Source organism: Globicephala melas, chromosome 14, assembly GCF_963455315.2.
Source record: "Globicephala melas chromosome 14, mGloMel1.2, whole genome shotgun sequence".
Classification (NCBI taxonomy): domain Eukaryota; kingdom Metazoa; phylum Chordata; class Mammalia; order Artiodactyla; family Delphinidae; genus Globicephala; species Globicephala melas.
In genome coordinates this window covers 14794264-14811896 of record NC_083327.1, presented here as the reverse complement: position 1 = coordinate 14811896, position 17633 = coordinate 14794264, and the positions used below count along the sequence as shown (strand labels likewise).

Sequence of the window (17633 nt, the reverse complement as noted above, 5' to 3'; positions counted from 1 at the left end):
GCCCAAATACGAAGCACCTAAAATGTAGCAAGATTTTGTATAATTTATGCACTCTAAGAAAAGGCAAACCATTTGATCTGGATGCCAAGAACATCTCCTTTGAGGGGCCCGAGGGCAGAGAACACTTGGCCTGATGTAAAAAAACAGAATCTTATTCCCTTGGTCAACTCAGTGGTGAAAAATATTTATGTTACCATAATAATATCAAGAGTATTATTTGCTGGTTTTTAACTTTTAGAATCAATGTATAGACAAAGATTGGAAGATTGAATTGCAGTTACAGAACAGAATTTAATGTTATCAGTCTTGGCAACATAAAAATAAACAGCTGATAGAAAGTGGAAACTGGAAGGGAAGAAAGAGGTGGAGAGGTGAGACAGAGGACATTAATGTCACCTTCTTACACAGTGAAAGGTCAACAGACAATGAGAAGAGTTAATAGAACACAAAAATAGAGATTTAAAGAAATAATTGAAAATCAAAAGGCAAATAGTAGAAGAAATAAAATGCTATAACTCAAAACTGCAGAGATGATGAGGTGAAGCTAGAGCTAATGCAAGCACACTGCATCTTCATGTGTCAGAGTGGGGAAAAATAATGTTTAAAACTGATGAATGAAGATCTAAGTTCATGGATATACATGTGTGTGAGTATACATATGCACATATGTGTGTGTTGGACTATACCTGATAACCCAAAACTTTTGAACATACTCTCCACTTTTGACAGTTTCCCTAACTATTACTCCCACTTTCTCAAGGTAGAATGTAAGAAACTAATTTCCAGTCACCATCACAGCTAAGATAAAGATGTGACCTAGGCTCTGTCAACCAAGTCTAATTCATCAGTGAGCCACATGAGGGACTGGGCAAGGGGAGTCCAATTTTCAGGCACAAGGCGTGGAACATATTTTGGGGCCAGAGGCAGCAGCAACTAACCTAGGCATGCTGGCACACATGCAATTTGCCCCAGCACGTTAATGTTTCATGCCACTAAGAAACACGGTAAAAGGCAAAGCATAACCACAGAGCTGAGAGCCTCAGAGAAAGACAGGTCCATACACAATGGCTCTTGGCTCAGGCTGGCCCATCTGCTCTGTTTCAGAAGTGTTTACCACATGGTTTTCCCTGACTTCAATGCATTTTGCCCTTAACTCCATAATTCAGCAGGTTGAATCTTTCCTGCCTCTAGTTACAAACCTTTCCTTGCTCCAGTTACAAAGTGACAGGTTTTAAGTGGTCTGCCCAACCAATTTTTTCCATTAATCCTGTTATTTTTAGTGAGTATTTCTGTAGAAATGTACAATGTATTACTTAGAGATATGGAAGTAGCCATCAGAAGAACAAAACAGAGAAATGGTTAAAAGTGGCTGTGTTTACAATCCCACTCCTGGGCATATATCCAGACAAATCTCTAATTCAAAAAGATACATGCACCCCTATGTTCATAGCAGCACTATTCACAACAGCCAAAACACGGAAGCAACCTGAATGTCCATCAACAGATGAATGGATAAAGAAGATGTGGTATATATATAAATGGAATATTACTACACAAAGAAGAATGAAATAATGCCGTTTACAGCAACATGGATGCAACTTGAGATTATCATACTAAGTGAAATAAGCCAGACAGAAAAAGACAAATACCATATGATATCACTTATATGTGGAATCTAAAATATGACACAAATGAACCTATCTACGAAACAGAAACAGACTCATAGACATAGAGAACAGACTTGTGCTTACCAAGGGGGAGGGGCTTGGGGGAGAGTTGGAGTGGGAGGCTGGGGTTAGCAGATGTAAGCTATTGTATATGGAATGGATAAACTACAAGGTCCTACTGTACAGCACAGAGAACTATATTCAGTAGCCTATGATAAACCATAATGGAAAAGAATATAGAAAAAGAATGTATATATATGTGTATAACTGAATCACTTTGCTGTACACTAGAAATTAAACCATTGTAAATCAACTATACTTCAAAAATAAAAAAAAATAAAGTGGCTGTGTTTAGGGGGGTGGGCCTAGGGACAGGGATGGAAAACACTGTTTTGCATAACAAGCTCTGTTGTACTGTATGTTTGGTTACCATGTTAATGTATTACTTTATCTTAATCTCTTCTACTGTCACACTCAAAAAAAAAGGGAGGGTGAAAAAGGGAAAACTGTAATAACGGTGATACTATTCACAATATCAACAGAAATAAAATACTAAAAAATAAACTTAAGGGGCTTCCCTGGCAATCCAGTGGTTAAGACTCCACGTTTCCACTGCAGGGGGCGTGGGCTCGATCCTTGGTCAGGGAACTAAGATCCTACACGCTGCATGGCATGGTCAATAAATAAATAAATAAATTTTAAAAATAAAATAAAAAAATAAACAAAATGTGGAACAGCTATGTAAGAAACTATATAGCTTAATTAAAGATATAAAAGAAAATATAAACAAGCAGAGAGAAAAACCAAGCTCCTGGAAGAAAAATCAAGAGAAGTGTGTGACAGGAAGTGTAGGTGTGTGGAAGGGTTGACTGCCCATGATTGATAATAGCAGCTTCCATTCTGAAGTAGATAAATTAAACAGGGAAGTGGCATCCATCCTAATTTTATTTTTTAAAACCTTTATAGACCACAGTTTCAATAATTTTTAAGTTAAATTTTAACTGCAAAACTGGGGTGTTTAGAAAGGCAAGAAAATCTTACAGATTTTATATAGCATAAATACTATAATTTCATCAAGTGTTAAGTACCAGTTTAATGGGAAAGTAAGTTAAACGACCATCAAAGAGAAAAACAGAAAGTCAACAAATGTAGATTTTTTTTTTTTTACGTTACACGTCAAATGTTAAACTCAGAACCCAATGTACCTATGATCTTTGTTCACCAGGAAATGAGGTGATGAATTTCTTTCTTTTCATGCTGTTCCTAAAAGCAAAAGCAGATAGTTTAAATGAAATGAAAATCTTGAGTGGAACTCAAATAATTTAAGTGTACAGGCATACCTCAGAGATATTGTGGGTTGGGTTCCAGACCACTGCAATAAAGTGAGTATCACAAGAAAGTGATTCACAAGAAAGTGTTTGGTTTCCCAGTGCATATAAAAGTTATCCTTATACTATACTGTAGTCTACTAAGTGTGCAATAGCATTATGTCTAAAAATACAATGTAAAGAAACAATGTACATGGGCTTCCCTGGTGGTTCAGTGGTTAAGAACCCACCTGCCAATGCAGGGGACACGGGTTCAAGCCCCGGTCCGGGAAGATTCCACATGCCGCGGAGCAACTAACCCCATGCGCCACAACTACTGAGCCTGCGCTTTAGAGCCTGCGAGCCACAACTACTGAAGGCCGTGTGCCTAGAGCCCGTGCTCCGCAACAAGAGAAGCCACTGCAATGAGAAGCCCGCGCACTGCAACGAAGAGTAGCCCCCGCCCGCCGCAACTAGAGAAAGCCCACGCGCAGCAACGAAGACCCAACGCAGCCAAAAATAATAAATTAAAATAATAAATTTTAAAAAAAGTACAGACCTTAATTTAAAAAGACTTTATTGTTCAAAAAATGTTAACCATCATCTGAGCCTTCATCAAGTCATTATCTTTTTGCTGGTGGAGGGTCTTGCCTCAGTGCTGATGGCTGCTGACTTGATCAGGGTGGTGTTTGCCGAAGGCTGGGCTGGTTGCGGCAGTTTCTTAAAATAAGACAACGAAGTTTGCCGATTCAATTGACTCTTCCTCTCACAAATGATTTCTCTGTAGCCTGCAGTGCTGTTTGATGGCATTTTACCCATAGAACTTCTTTCAAAATTGGAGTCAACCTTCTCAAACCCTGCTGCTGCTTTATCAAGTGAGTTTATCCCATATTATAAATCTTTTGTTGTCATGTCAACAATCTTCACAGCATCCTCACCAGGAGTAGATTCCATCTCAAGAAACCACTTTCTTTTTTTTTGCGGTACGCGGGCCTCTCATTGTTGTGGCCTCTCCCGTTGCGGAGCACAGGTTCCGGACGCGCAGGCTCAGCAGCCATGGCTCACGGGCCCAGCCGCTCCGCGGCATGTGGGATCTTCCCGGACCGGGGCACGAACCCATGTCCCCTGCATCGGCAGGCGGACTCTCAACCACTGCGCCACCAGGGAAGCCCAAGAAACCACTTTCTTTGCTCAGCCATAAGAGCAATTCCTCATCCATTTAAGTTTCATCATCAAGTTGCAGCAATTCAGTCACATCTTCAGGCTCCATTCTGAATTCTAGTTCTCTTGCTAAGTCCACCACATATGCAATTACTTCCTCCACTGAAGTCTTGAACCCCTCAAAGTCATCCATGAGGGTTGAAATCAACTTCTTCCAAACTCGTGTTAATGTTAATATTCTGACCTCTTCCCACGAATCACAAATGCTCCAATGGCATCTAGAATGGTGAAACCTTTCTAGAAGGCTTTCAACTGACTTTGCCCAGATCCATAAGAGGAATCACTATCTATGGCAGCTGTAGCCTTATGAACTGTGTTTCTTAAAGACTTAAAAGTCAAAATTACTCCTTGGTCCGTGGGCTGAAGAATGGATGTTATATTAGCAGGCATGAATACATCATTAACCTTGTTGTACATCTCCACCAGAGCTCTTGGGTGACCAGGTGCATTGTCAATGAGCAGTAATATTTTGAAGAAAATCTTTTTTTTTTTGAGCAGTATATCTGAACAGTGGGCTAAAATTACTCAGTAAACCATGTTGTCAACAGATGTGCTGTCATCCAGGCTTTATTGTTCCATTTACAGAGCACAGGCAGAGTAGATTTAGCATAATTTTTAAGGACCCTGGGATTTTCAGAATGATAAATGAGCATTGTCTTCAACTTCAAGTCACCAGCTGCACTGGCCCCTAACAAGAGAGTCAATCTCTCCTTTGAAGCTTTGAAGCCAGGTGTTGACTCCTCTCTAGCTATAAGAGCCCTTGAAGCATCTTCTTACAACAGAAGGCTGTTTTGTCTACATTGAAAATCTGTCATTTGGTGTAGCCACCTTCATTAATTTTCTCAGCTAGAGCTTCTGGGCAACTTGCTGTAGCTCCTACACCAGCACTTGCTGCTTGATCTTCCACTTTGATGTTATGGAAATAGCTTTTTTTAAAACCTCACACACCAACCTCTGCTAGATTCAAATTTTTCTCTGCAGCTTCCCCACCTCTCTCAGCCTTCACAGAATTGAAGAGAGTTAGGGTCTTGCTCTGGAATAGGCTTTGGCTTAAAGGAATGTTGTGGCTGGTTTGATCTTCTATCCAGACCACAAAAACTTTCTCCATATCAGCAATAAGGCTGCTTTGCTTTCTTATCACTCATGTGTTTACTGGACTAGCTCTTTTAATCTCCTTCAAGAACTTCTCTTCTGCGGGGATTCCCTGGCAGTCCAGTGGTTAGGTCTCTGCGCTTTCACTGCCGAGGGCCCAGGTTTGGGGAACTAAGATCCCGCGAGTCACGCAGCCAAGCAAAAAATTTAGAAAAGAACTCCTCTGCATTCACAGCTTGGCTAACTGTTTGGCACAGGAGGGCTAGCTTTCCTGTCTCAGCTTTGGACGTGCCCTCCGCACTAAGCTACATCATTTCTAGCATTTCTGAAGTGAGAGACGTGCGACACTTCCTCTCACTTGAACACTCAGAGGTCACTGTAAGATTATTAATGGGCCTAATTTCAGTATTGCTGTGTCTCAGGGAAGAGAGAGGCCTGAGAAGAGGGTGAGAGACAGGAAGAGCTGGTCAGTGGAACAGTCAGGACACACACATTTGTGGATTAGGTTCACCAGCTATATGGGCTCAGGTCCTTGTGTCCCAAAACGATCACAATAATAACATCAGAGATCACTGGTCACAGACCATCAGATCAAATATAACAATAATGAAAAAGTTTGAAATACTGCAAGAATTACCAAAATGGGACAGTGAGACACAAAGTGAGCAAACGTTGCTGGAAAAATGGCACCAGGAGACTTGCTTGATGCCGGGTTGCCACAAACCTTCAATTTTTTAAAACACCATATAGTGGGAAGCACAATAACGTGAGGGATGCCTGTATAAGAGGACACGTCAAAAAGGATTAGAAATAGAAAAATATAATTATGTAGTTTAATCTTGCTCTCTCTCCAGTTCCATACAGAAGGAGAAAAACAATGCCAAACGAAATTGAAATATGATAATATGATTTACAAGGTTTATACAGTATGTAAAAATGTCATATTTTTAAAAGCATTATACAGGTGGGCAAATGTAAAAGAAAATTAGAGATGTTGCATGCTCAAATGTGGAAGCCTTTCATCAGCAAAACTCAAATGATACTTTTTAAAGTATGAAGTTAGTTAACTGTAAAATAACTACTCTAACAGGAGGCACTGTTTTACTACAAAACAGGGTTCAAGAATTGAAGACCTCTGGGAATTCCCTGGCAGTCCAGTGGTTAGGACTCCACGCTTTCACTGCCGAGGTTGTGGATTCAATCCCACATCGGGGAACTAAGATCCCACAAGCCACGCAGCACGGCCAAAAAAAAAAAAAAAAAAAATCCCTGTTTTGTAGAGTAAAGGGAACCCTCCTACACTGTTAGTGGGAATGTAAGTTAGTGCAGCCACTATGGAGAACAGTATGGGGGTTCCTCAGAAAACTAAAAATAGAATTCCCATAGGATCCAGCAATCCTATTCCTGGGAATATACCCAGACAAAAGGCACAAATGAACCTATCTACAAAACAGAAACAGACTCATAGACATAGAGAACATACTTGTGGTTGACAAAGGGAAGGAGGGAGGGAGAGGGATGGACTGGGAGTTTGGGGTTGGTAGATGCAAACTGTTATCTATAGAATGGATAAACAACACGATCCTACTGTATAGCACAGGGAACTATGTTCAATATCCTGGGATAAACCATAATAGAAAAGAATATAAAAAAGAATGTCTGTATGCCATAACTGAGTCACTTTGCTCTACAGCAGAGATTGCCACAACACTGTAAATCAACTATACTTCAATTAAAAAAAAAAAAAAAGAATTTAAGACCTGAGATTGAACTGTAGTTCTGCCACTTATTAGCAGAAAGGCTAAGGGACGCTTCTAATCTGAGACTCAGTTTTCTCATCTCTAAAATGGGAGTGATAATTCTTAGCATATAGGACAACTGAAAGGATTAAATCAGATTACACAGAGTCCTGACAGAAAGCCCACATGAAATAAACATGGGCGAAAAAGTACTACCCCTCTCCGGAAATACATTTCTATTGCCAGTATCTTTTATACTTCCAAGTTACGTCACAAATCACAGTTATTTCATCACATCTTGAAAAATATTTATAAAATTCTGCTCAAACTCTGTTTGAAAAGCTGCATGCTGTTAAAAAAAAAAAAAAACAAGAAAAGAAAAAAAGGGAAAGGCCCTTGAGTCCAGCGACGTGGGTGGAGCCCCAACTCTGCCCCTCATCAGCTGTGTTGGCTGCAGCAGGTTCGTCTACCTTTTCTGAACCTCAGTTTCCTCACGTGTAAAATAATGACCCTCATGCCTAATTAGAAGAACTGTCATGAACACTAAAGGAGACATGGTAAAACACATCATTTTAACTTCCTTTATTTACCAATTACCAGACACTATGTTAAGACTCATTATATAAACTATATAACACAAAATTAGATCAGAGATCATTTTTTATTTTAATCTTCTTCAAAACATAAGTCAGACCAAAAATTTGCCAGGTGGCAGGAGTGATACTCTCCACGTATCTTTTCCTACAGGAATTACAAGTTTCTCCTTTAACTGCTTTCACTGAATAACCGAATTATTATTACATATTACATGTCATTTTTTGCAATTCAATATGATCATTCAAGAAAAATTGACTGCAGATCTTTTACATACTAGACACTCTTCAAGACCCTTAGGGATACAGCAATAAGCAAAATACACAAAACTCCCTGCCCTCATGGAACTCAGAGTAATTGGCCAAAGGGCATCACACAGGGAGATAAATATATGAGTCACATCCCAAATATAGCATCCAACAACCTAGAACTTGTTCTTTTCAGTACAACAACTAACTAGTTGTGGTCACAACAAAGAAAATCCAACAAGAACAAGAACTCAGAAGGTGGAACTAAGTTCCAAATTGTCAGCCTCTCTATTTTGGAACAGAACCACCATCCTCATCAGACAAGATGACCTTGCCCTGCCTGCCTGCTTTCTCGGTGAGGTCAACCTACATCCAGAATAATTCCAAACTAAAAGCTGAGAATATGTGTATTACTCTTAAAGGAAAGCATTTAATTTTACCACAGATAATATTAAGTCTAAGAAAGAGTTTTGAATCATTTCCTTAGTAGGTTTTTGATATTAGAAGCTGCTTATACTCACAAAAGAAATACATGTAATTTTTAGCATATAACTTAAAACAACCTTATAGTCTACCAACAGAAAAACGCTCAGTGATTAAACGCATGTTAATTAAATCAGTAATAATCTTAAACCTAAATAGCCTTGCACTGCCGGGGAGACATATAATTTTCATCTGGCCATAGTCTTTGATTACATGTTTTCACTAAAAGCTTATTTAGAGACTGAAAGTGAAGAGCAGAGAAAGATTCCTAATTTGTTTTCAATCTAATAGATCATAGTTGTTCTAATATATACTTTATAGAAACCACTTGGGTTGCATTATAATATATGCTCTAGAATAAAAGTACTGTCATACTACTTATGTAGAACGATAACGTAAAATATGCTTAATTTACAATGACGGAGCCAGGCCCCACTATGAAAACCTGGTGCTATTAACTGTGAAATTTGGTTTAAGAGGGGCCTCTAGTGGTGATGGAAGGTACTAGCTCCCCTTCCCACCCACCCCCAACCCCACCCTTGGTAACGTCTTGTTCTCATTCATTCTCATATTCTCCCCTCTCCCTCACAAATGTAAAGCCTCAAGCAAAATAGCTAGTATTCAATCACCAAACTACTCAATCAAGTCCAAGAAATCAACTAAAAAGATGTACATAACGGGCAGTACTGCACCGTTGTGGATTCTCTAAGGGCAAATTCTCCAACTTTCCCATAAAACCAATTTAGAGCCATTCAGTGCAGAGTATAGACCTTAACATTACCTTGCTCGTGTTAGCCGTCTTAGTAAAAATGAAATCTATGGTAGTCTAAACCAACCTCACGACCATGAAAACAAACTTAAACACAGAATTAAGTAAGAATTCAAGTCATAAAATGTAAGACATACATTTTATGTCTATCTTCAGTGGTACCATGGATCTTCTAAACATTTTGCACTATTCAGTTACACTAATTAACGCCAGGTGCAAATACAAAGACTAAGCAAACTTGGTTTTTTATATATAAATTACTCATGTCCAGGTGACCAACATTTAACTCCTTCCCAGTTTCACTCGTACAATATCCCTTTCCTTTATTATGGAAGGACCCTCTGCTCCCAAAACCTCTCCACACCCACTCCTCCCTGCCAGCCTTCCTACTGCCTTACCTTAATGAAGGGTCCCAGTGAAGTCTTTTGAAGTAAGAATGGAAACAGTTAGGGTGAAAGGGTAGGAGGAAAGGATGGTAAATCTAGGGACCCTGAGCCCTCCCTCCTAACTATGGTCCCTCCCTCGTGCCCCAGCTGAATTACTTCTAGCTTCTGTCTCACATTGTAGTAACACTGAGGCCCTGCCCTGCTCCCATGATAGCCTAACCCCCAAATACTCTGAGACTACAACTGCCTCAATATGTAGCCTAAGAACAACCATTTGTATCTCTGGGCACATCATCATCTTTTGCTACGTAATTTAGGTTTAAAAGAGAAAGGAGGGGGCTTCCCTGGTGGCGCACTGGTTGAGAGTCCGCCTGCCGATGCAGGGGACACGGGTTCGTGCCCTAGTCCGGGAAGATCCCCCATGCCGCAGAGCGGCTGGGCCCGTGAGCCATGGCCGCTGAGCCTGCGCGTCCGGAGCCTGTGCTCCGCAACGGAAGAGGCCATAACAGTGAGAGGCCTGCGTACCACAAAAAAAAAAAAAAAAAAAGAGAGAGAGAGAAAGGAGGGGTGAAAGCAAAAGAGAGAGAGGTGGAGAGAAGAGTGGAAGGGGTAGAGAAGAAGATTCTTTTTATATCAGGTCCTAACTTTGTTAAAAAAAAATTTTTTTTAATTTAAAAAAATGAACACCTCCCAAATAGATTATACTCAAAAAATTAGGTTATACTTGGGGGTGAGGGGAAGGCTTTGAGACACTTTCTTGTACCACAGTGCGTTTGAACAGAGAAAACGCCTGATCAGAAGCAGTGCCTAAGAGCTGTGCTGGATGCAGAAGTCACAGGTCACTCCTGGGACCAGCAGGAAGGCCAAAGGGAACAGGCCCAGAATGACCTCTTCCAGCTCTAAATTCCATGACCATGACCCACCTGCAATGCAGACAAGGAAATGAGAAGAGAAGGCTTCTGGAAGAGCCCAAATTGATATCATAAGGTTTGAAGAGTGAAGCATGTGTTCTCAATTCATGAGAAAACTTTACAGGCCTTCCCTGGCCAATGTACATGTCTCGGTTACAAAGTCTGGTCATCTGGATCCCATGCACAGCTGCTGATAATGTGACAGCAAAAAATAGGATAAAAGAAAACAAATTTAAAAACCATAAAAATTAAGCACAAAAACATATCAATGAAATAAATAGCTAAATACCTCAATAAATGTAAATATCAATATAGTATGACATCCAAGTTAAACTGGACTAAGTTTTTGTTTTGTTTTGTTTTCGTTTTCAGCTTTAATATTTTTTTAATTGAAGTATAGCTGATTTACAATGTTGTGTTAATTTCTGCTGTACAGCAAAGTGATTCAGTTATACATATATATACATTCTTTTTTTATATTCTTTTCCATTATGGTTTATTACAGGGTATTGAATACAGTTCCCTGTGCTATACAGTAGGACCTTGTTGTTTATCCATTCTATATATACTAGCTTGCATCTGCTGACTCCAAACTCCCACTCCATCCCTCCCCCACTCCCTCCCCCTTGGCAACCACCAGTCTGTTCTCTATTGGACTAAGCTATTTTTAAAAGATGAAATTATATACATTATATTTTCCTTGAGAAAATATAAGTGAAAAAGCTTTAGAAATTTTGACATCCAAAAGGTTAAGAAGTTTTAAAAATGGCTACACAGAATAGTTTTCATCTATGTAGAAAAATTAATTACCGTAAGGACTCATTTCTCGGAAACTACAGACGGCTGACGTTTACTGTAGTCAATTTCACTTTGACTTTTAGAATAGGTATATTGGTCCTATTTTAATAGAATTCAAATGAGTAATTTCTGTACACCATCAGGAAAAATATTTATTAAAAAAATAAAACACAAGGTCAAACTAAAACTTAAGACTTAAAAAAATGTTTCAACTTAGAATAAATTTGTGGATTTATTCATAGAGCAATACTCAAAAGGGTCACTTTTGAACTTTCGTATAAAGCATCAAAAGTAAGAAAAAGGCACCAAATTCAAAACATTTCAATATTACAACCATTTTCATAGCATATTGTCAAACTTTCTCTTGCTGATATTCCTAATAATTTTTCAACAAATTTTTATCGAACACCAAGCCTCCAGCTAGGCATTGTTTCAGGGACTAAGAATTCAACAGATAAAATCCCTGCCCTCACAAAATTTACCTTCTAATGGGGGAAGATCAACAATACAAAAATTACATAATATGTTAGATCGTGTTCATCTTTTTAGAGAAAAAGAAAGAAGAGGTGAAAAGGAGTCTTGGCAGGAAGGATGGGACTCAGTATTTATTATATAAGCTGGTCAGGGGAAGCCTTCAGGAGAAAATGATATTTGAGTGGTGACCTAACAGAATCACTTGGTTGAGAGTCAGCCAGGAGCATTTCCTGAAGGCTGGATGGGCAGAGGGGTGTGGAATGTGGTGAGATCAGGTGAATGCCTGTAGACCTTGGTTAGAAATTTGACTTTTCCACTGAGTTGAATGGGAAGCCATCAAGGCCTTTTGAGACTAGAAGGGATATTATATGACTCATGTTTCAAAGGATCATCTCTGCCTATGGCAAGGATAGGACAGAAGCAGAGACAGTGGTTAGGAGGCTAAAGCCAAAACCCAGGTGAGAAAGGCTAGTGGTTTGGACCAGGATCAAGGGTAATAGCAGTAGAAGTGGTGGTCAAATTTTGGACATATTGTGTAGACAAAGCCAGGAGGATCTGCTTTGGAACTGAATGTGGGAAAGCAGAGCAGGAGAGAGAGAGAAATCAAAGCCGCCAGGATGTAAAGGCAAAGGGCAAAGCCTTACTTATTTCAATAATTAGCATAATTTAATCTTCAATTAAAGTGTAAGAACGTCAAAATTAGGTGCCAATTTTCTCTTCTCTATCACCCACACCTTGAAAATGGTCGTTTCTTTCTTTTTTGCAGTGTTGAACGTAGCGTTCTAAGTTGAATGACAATATGATTCTTGAAATCTCGAGTTTCCTGCAAAGCCTGTCATTCTCTTGCCAAAATCAAGTTTTGTTTTGTTTTTTGTGGGCAGCTTCTCTGAATTTCCACTCATTAAAAAAGAATCTTCATCTCAAGCTGGACAGCAGCTCAAGGACTGTGCCTGGCCACTGCTTTGTAGCTTGCAGTTGACTTCTAAATGCATTTTGAATGTGGTCTGTATCTCAGCAGGAAAGACCGTTCAAACCCACAACACTTAACCACTGTTCTTACCCCTGGGAAGGCTTGGGAAGAGCAGCTCTACCGCTCTTGGGATGAGAGGTCCTGCTTCTCATCAGTGTGACAGCTGAGCTTTGTTAGGACAGCCCTGAATAACAAAAGAAACTCCCCCCCTGGCCAGAGCTCACCAAGGCTCTCCCTGAGTCTACAGGAAGGTCCATTACAATACAAATTCAAGAAACTAATCAATGGGAACACAATGCTTTCATTATTTCATTCTTTTTTTTTTTTACTTTCTGTTGAAGATTAACATACACAAAAAAGCACACAAAATGAGTGTTCTGTTCAGTTTTCAAAAATTGAACCTGTATAACCAGCACTCAGAACAAGAAACTGTTACCAGCATCCCATACCCTTCAGGCCCCCTTCCAATTTATTAACTACCATATGACAATCACCTGACTCCTAACACCATAGATGGGTTTTGTCTATCTTTGTACGTTATATAAATAGAATCACACAGTATGTACTCGTTCGGGCCTAGCCTTTTTAAGTCACATTGTTTGTGAGGTGAATACACAGTGTTCCATTCAATTTGTAAGTCATTTATTGTCATTGCCGAAAATATCCTATTATGTTTCATCCTCTGGCTGGTGTACATTTAGGTAGTTTGCAGTGTGAGGCTATTAGAAATAGTGCTTCTACGAACATTCTTGAACTTATCTTTTGTACATTTCTGTTGGGCATATACACAGGAGTGGATTGCTGGGTCATAGGATTCAGCCAGATAATGCCAAACAATTTTTTTTAATGGTTGTACCAATCTATATTCCCAATAGTAGTATATGAGAGATGGATTGTTCCACATCCTTGGCAACACTTGGTTCTGAGGGATATTTTTCATTTTAGCCAGAATGCTGTGTCTTTAGTGGTATCTCATTGTGGGTTTTTTTTTTTTTTTGCATGTCCTGATGTCTAAAGAAATTGAATAATTTGCCATATGTTTACCAGCCATTTGGATATATTCTTTCATGAAGTGCCTTTTCAGGACTTTTGCCCATATTTCTATTGGATGTCTGTTTTTTCCTTTTGATTGTAACAGTACTTTATATTTCTGAATACAAATTTCCATGAGTTTCTCCACATGTGTCGATTTAGTCTCTTACTGAGGCGTTTTGTTGAGTAAATTCTTAATTTTAATGAAGTCCAGTTTTATCAGCCTTTTTTTAAATGTTAACATTTCTGAGTTTTTGTTTTGTTTTTTCTAATTAAGAAATCTTTGACTGCACAGGATCATAAAGATATTCACCTATTCTCCTAAGAGCTTTTTCATTTTCTCTCTCACAATTAGATCTGCAATCCTCCTGGAACTGACATGTGTTTTACGGGTTAACATTATTTTCTGTGGTACCCAACTAAAACAGCATCATTTATGGAAAAGTCCATCTTGTTGTCTCTGAATTGCAAAGTCACCTTTGTCCTGAATCAAATGACCAACAGATACATTTCTGTACTTTTTATTCTGCTCCATTGGTCTATATGTCCATCTTTATACCAATACAATGTTCTAATTCCTACAGCCCTGTGACACATCTTGCCTATAACACATTTGATAATTAAGTCCTCTAGCTTTATTCATCTTCAAGACTCTAAGGCCAAGAAGAGCCAAGGCAATCAATTAACATGGTATGTGCTTCTATTTGTTTGGATCTTCTTTAATTTCTCTAAATATTTTGTTATTTTTCTGAATAAAGTTTTTCAACACACATCACTCCATTTCTTCCTAGGTGTATGATTTTGGATGCTTTTAAAAATATTATTAATATTAATTAAAATTAATATAAAATTAATTAATATTAATTAAAAATTAATTCTGAATTAATAATATTTCAAATTAATTTCAAATAGTATTTTCATTATTATCAATTTCAATTATTATCAATTTCTGGGGCTGGTATATAAAAATACAGTTGATTATTGTATATTGACCTTGTTTCCAGGGGCCTTGGTAAGCTCATTTAATTCTAATAATCTGCCTGTAGATTTTACTGATCTTTCTTATATACACGTCATGCTATCTACGGATAAGTTTTATTTCTTCCTTTTGAATCCATATGATTGTCATGTCTCTTGCCTTTAAGTATGAGCATCCTGGGGACTTCCCTGGTGGTCCAGTGGTTAAGACTCCGCACTTCCAAGGCAGGGGGCAGGGGTTCCATCCCTGGTTGGGGAACTAAGATCCCACATGCCGCGCAGCACAGCCCAAAAAATTTAAAAAAAACAAAAGAAGTATAAGCATCCTGTTGCAGTCCTGATCTCAAGGGGAAAACTGTCAAAATTTCACTGGGAAATATTTCAGCCACAGGCTTTCTGTAGCTACTCAGAACTACAAGATAACCTATTCTTTATCAGATTAAATCTTGTTTATAAAACAAGATAAAGGTACTCTTTATCAAGTTAATAGAATTCTCTTTCATTTCTAGGTTGCTAAGAAATTTTAACCATGAATGGATATTGACTTTTAACAAACGATTTTATTAAAATAATAAGATTGCTTTTGCCATTTTCTGTTCAAGTGAGGAATTGTAGCAACCCCTTTGTGAATGTTTGTGATCATCGAACACCCCTTGCATATTTGGAATAAACCCTCATGTTGGCCTTTTCATATTGCTGGGTTTGACTTTCCAATATTTTGTTTCTGATTCTCTCATCTTTGTTCATAAGAAAAATGTGTCTATAATTTTGCTTTATGTACAATCCTAAACAGGTATGATATGAAGATTATGCTATATAAAAAGATATAAAAAGAATTTTATATATATAAAATATAAAAAGAATTTAGAAGTTTTCCCTCTGGTTCTATTGTCTGTGAAAGTTTGCTTAAGAATTGTGTTTTACAACATTGTAAATCAACTATACTTCAATCAAAAAACAAAAACAAAGAAAACCGTGTTTAAAGAATTCATTAGTAAAGCCATATGGGCCTAGGGCTTGCCCCATATATGCTTGATAAAAATGGATTAAATTTCTTTGATCCCTGACTATTCTGGTTTCCTAATTCCTCTTTTATTAATTTTGAAAAATTTGTATTTTCCCAGGAATTTGTCCATTTCACCCAAAACTTAGTTGTAAAATTATTCATAATACCCTCTTATTACCTTTCTAATGTCTGTAGACTCTGCTGTGATTTCCCCTTCTTTAGGGGGATATTTGCCATTTGTGTTTGACCTATTTTTTTCATTAGTCTTGTTAAACATTTACCAAATGTATTACTCAAATAGTCTTGTTAAAAGTTTATCAAGGGGCTTCCCTGGTGGCGCAGTGGTTGAGAGTCCACCTGACGATGCAGGGGACATGGGTTCGTGCCCCAGTCCAGGAAGATCCCACATGCCGCGGAGCGGCTGGGCCTGTGAGCCATGGTCGCTGAGCCTGCGCATCCGGAGCCTGCGTGTCTGGAGCCTGTGCTCCGCAACGGGAGAGGCCACAACAGTGAGAGGCCCGCGTACCACAAAAAAAAAAAGAAAAAGTTTATCAAGTATGTTAATCTTTTCAAATATCTAAAATTTACTTTATTAAATACCTCTATTGTATATTTTCTGTTTCACTGATTTCCACTCTTTATTACTTCATTTCTTTTATTTTTCTCTAGGTTTGATCTTCTGTCTGGAGATGGAAACTCAGATTAATTTTTTTATTATTTTTGTTTCCTAAATAAACGTATTTACAGCTATAAAGTTCCCTCTAAGCATGACTTTAGCTAAATCCTTACACTTTTTTTTTTAATCCTTACACTTTTGATAGGTAGTATCTTCATAACTATTCAGTTCAGTATCTTCTCTAATTTCTGTTGTAATTTCTTTTACAACCCATGGTTATTTAAACACAAATTATTTGATTTGTAGGAAATTGGGGCTTTTCTGGTTGTCTTTTTTTTTTTTTCCTCAATTTCTAACTGAACTTTACTGTTGTCAGAGAACACTCTCTAAATGATTTCAAACTCCGAAATTTGTTAAGGTTATATTTATGTCCAGCATCTGGTCAATTTTGACAAATGTTCTATATTCAAATGAAACGAATGATTTCTTGAATAGTTGGGTGTACAATCAGCACAAGTTTACTAACTCTTCAGATGTTGTCTTCTTGCTTGATCAGTCTTTGAGAGGGGTGTCAAAGTCTCCCACTCTGATTGTGGATATGTGTATCTCCTTTAAGTTTTGTGTTTTGCTTGTTTTGCTTTATGCATTTTGAAGATATGCTATTAAGGACATACAGATTTAAGATTGTGACATCTTCATGATAGACTAATCCCTTTAGCATTATGAAATGTTTCTCTTTATTTCTAGTAATGCCCCTTGCCTTAAAGCTGTATTTGAAATTACTGATAGTATAACTACACCAACTTTATTTTTCCACCCTAACTTTTCCGTGCCCTTATATTTAAAGTATGTCTCTTTTAATCTGCATGTTTGTCAGTATCATTTTTTTTAATGAAGTCTGACAATCTTAGGCTTTTACTAGGATTATTTAATTAATCTGTATTCAATCTAATTACATATATACCTGGATTTTTATCTGTCATCTCACTATCTGTTTTCTATTGACACACCTGTTTTTTGTACATACTTTTCTTTCTTTCTTTTGGCCTAACCAAATATTTCTATTAATCTACAGTTCCCTTTTTAACTTGCTAGATATATACTTTCACTATTATTTCAGTTGTCACTCTAGAGATTACAACATGCATCCTTGACTTATTATAATCTAATACAAACTTTACACTAACAATCCTAGAACAACAGAATGTTTTAACTCCATGTAAGCCTATCCTGACTTTCTCCTAGGATCATTTTCCCCTCTGCCTAAAGAATTCCCTTGTAGTATTTCTTTTAGTGAAAATCCACTGGTGGCAAATTCTCTCAATTTCCATTTGCCTAAAGT

At 38.0% G+C, this 17633-nt stretch overlaps 1 protein-coding gene across 9 annotated transcripts in view; it reads right to left on the bottom strand.

The window, feature by feature from the left end:
* Positions 1-17633, bottom strand: part of BCKDHB (branched chain keto acid dehydrogenase E1 subunit beta) — a 729304-nt gene that overhangs the window by 616342 nt on the left and 95329 nt on the right. For 8 of the 9 annotated variants that reach the window (XR_009558664.2, XR_009558665.1, XM_060283289.1 and 5 more), the window contains exon 9: positions 14830-14928. The exons of the other annotated variant lie outside the window; for it this stretch is intronic. Coding sequence is in view for 6 of the 8 variants with exons in the window: in XM_060283289.1 (XP_060139272.1) it covers positions 14830-14928 (99 nt within the window). In the remaining 2 variants the exon portion in view is untranslated. The remainder of the gene's footprint in view (positions 1-14829; positions 14929-17633) is intronic. 9 annotated transcript variants of the gene reach the window in all.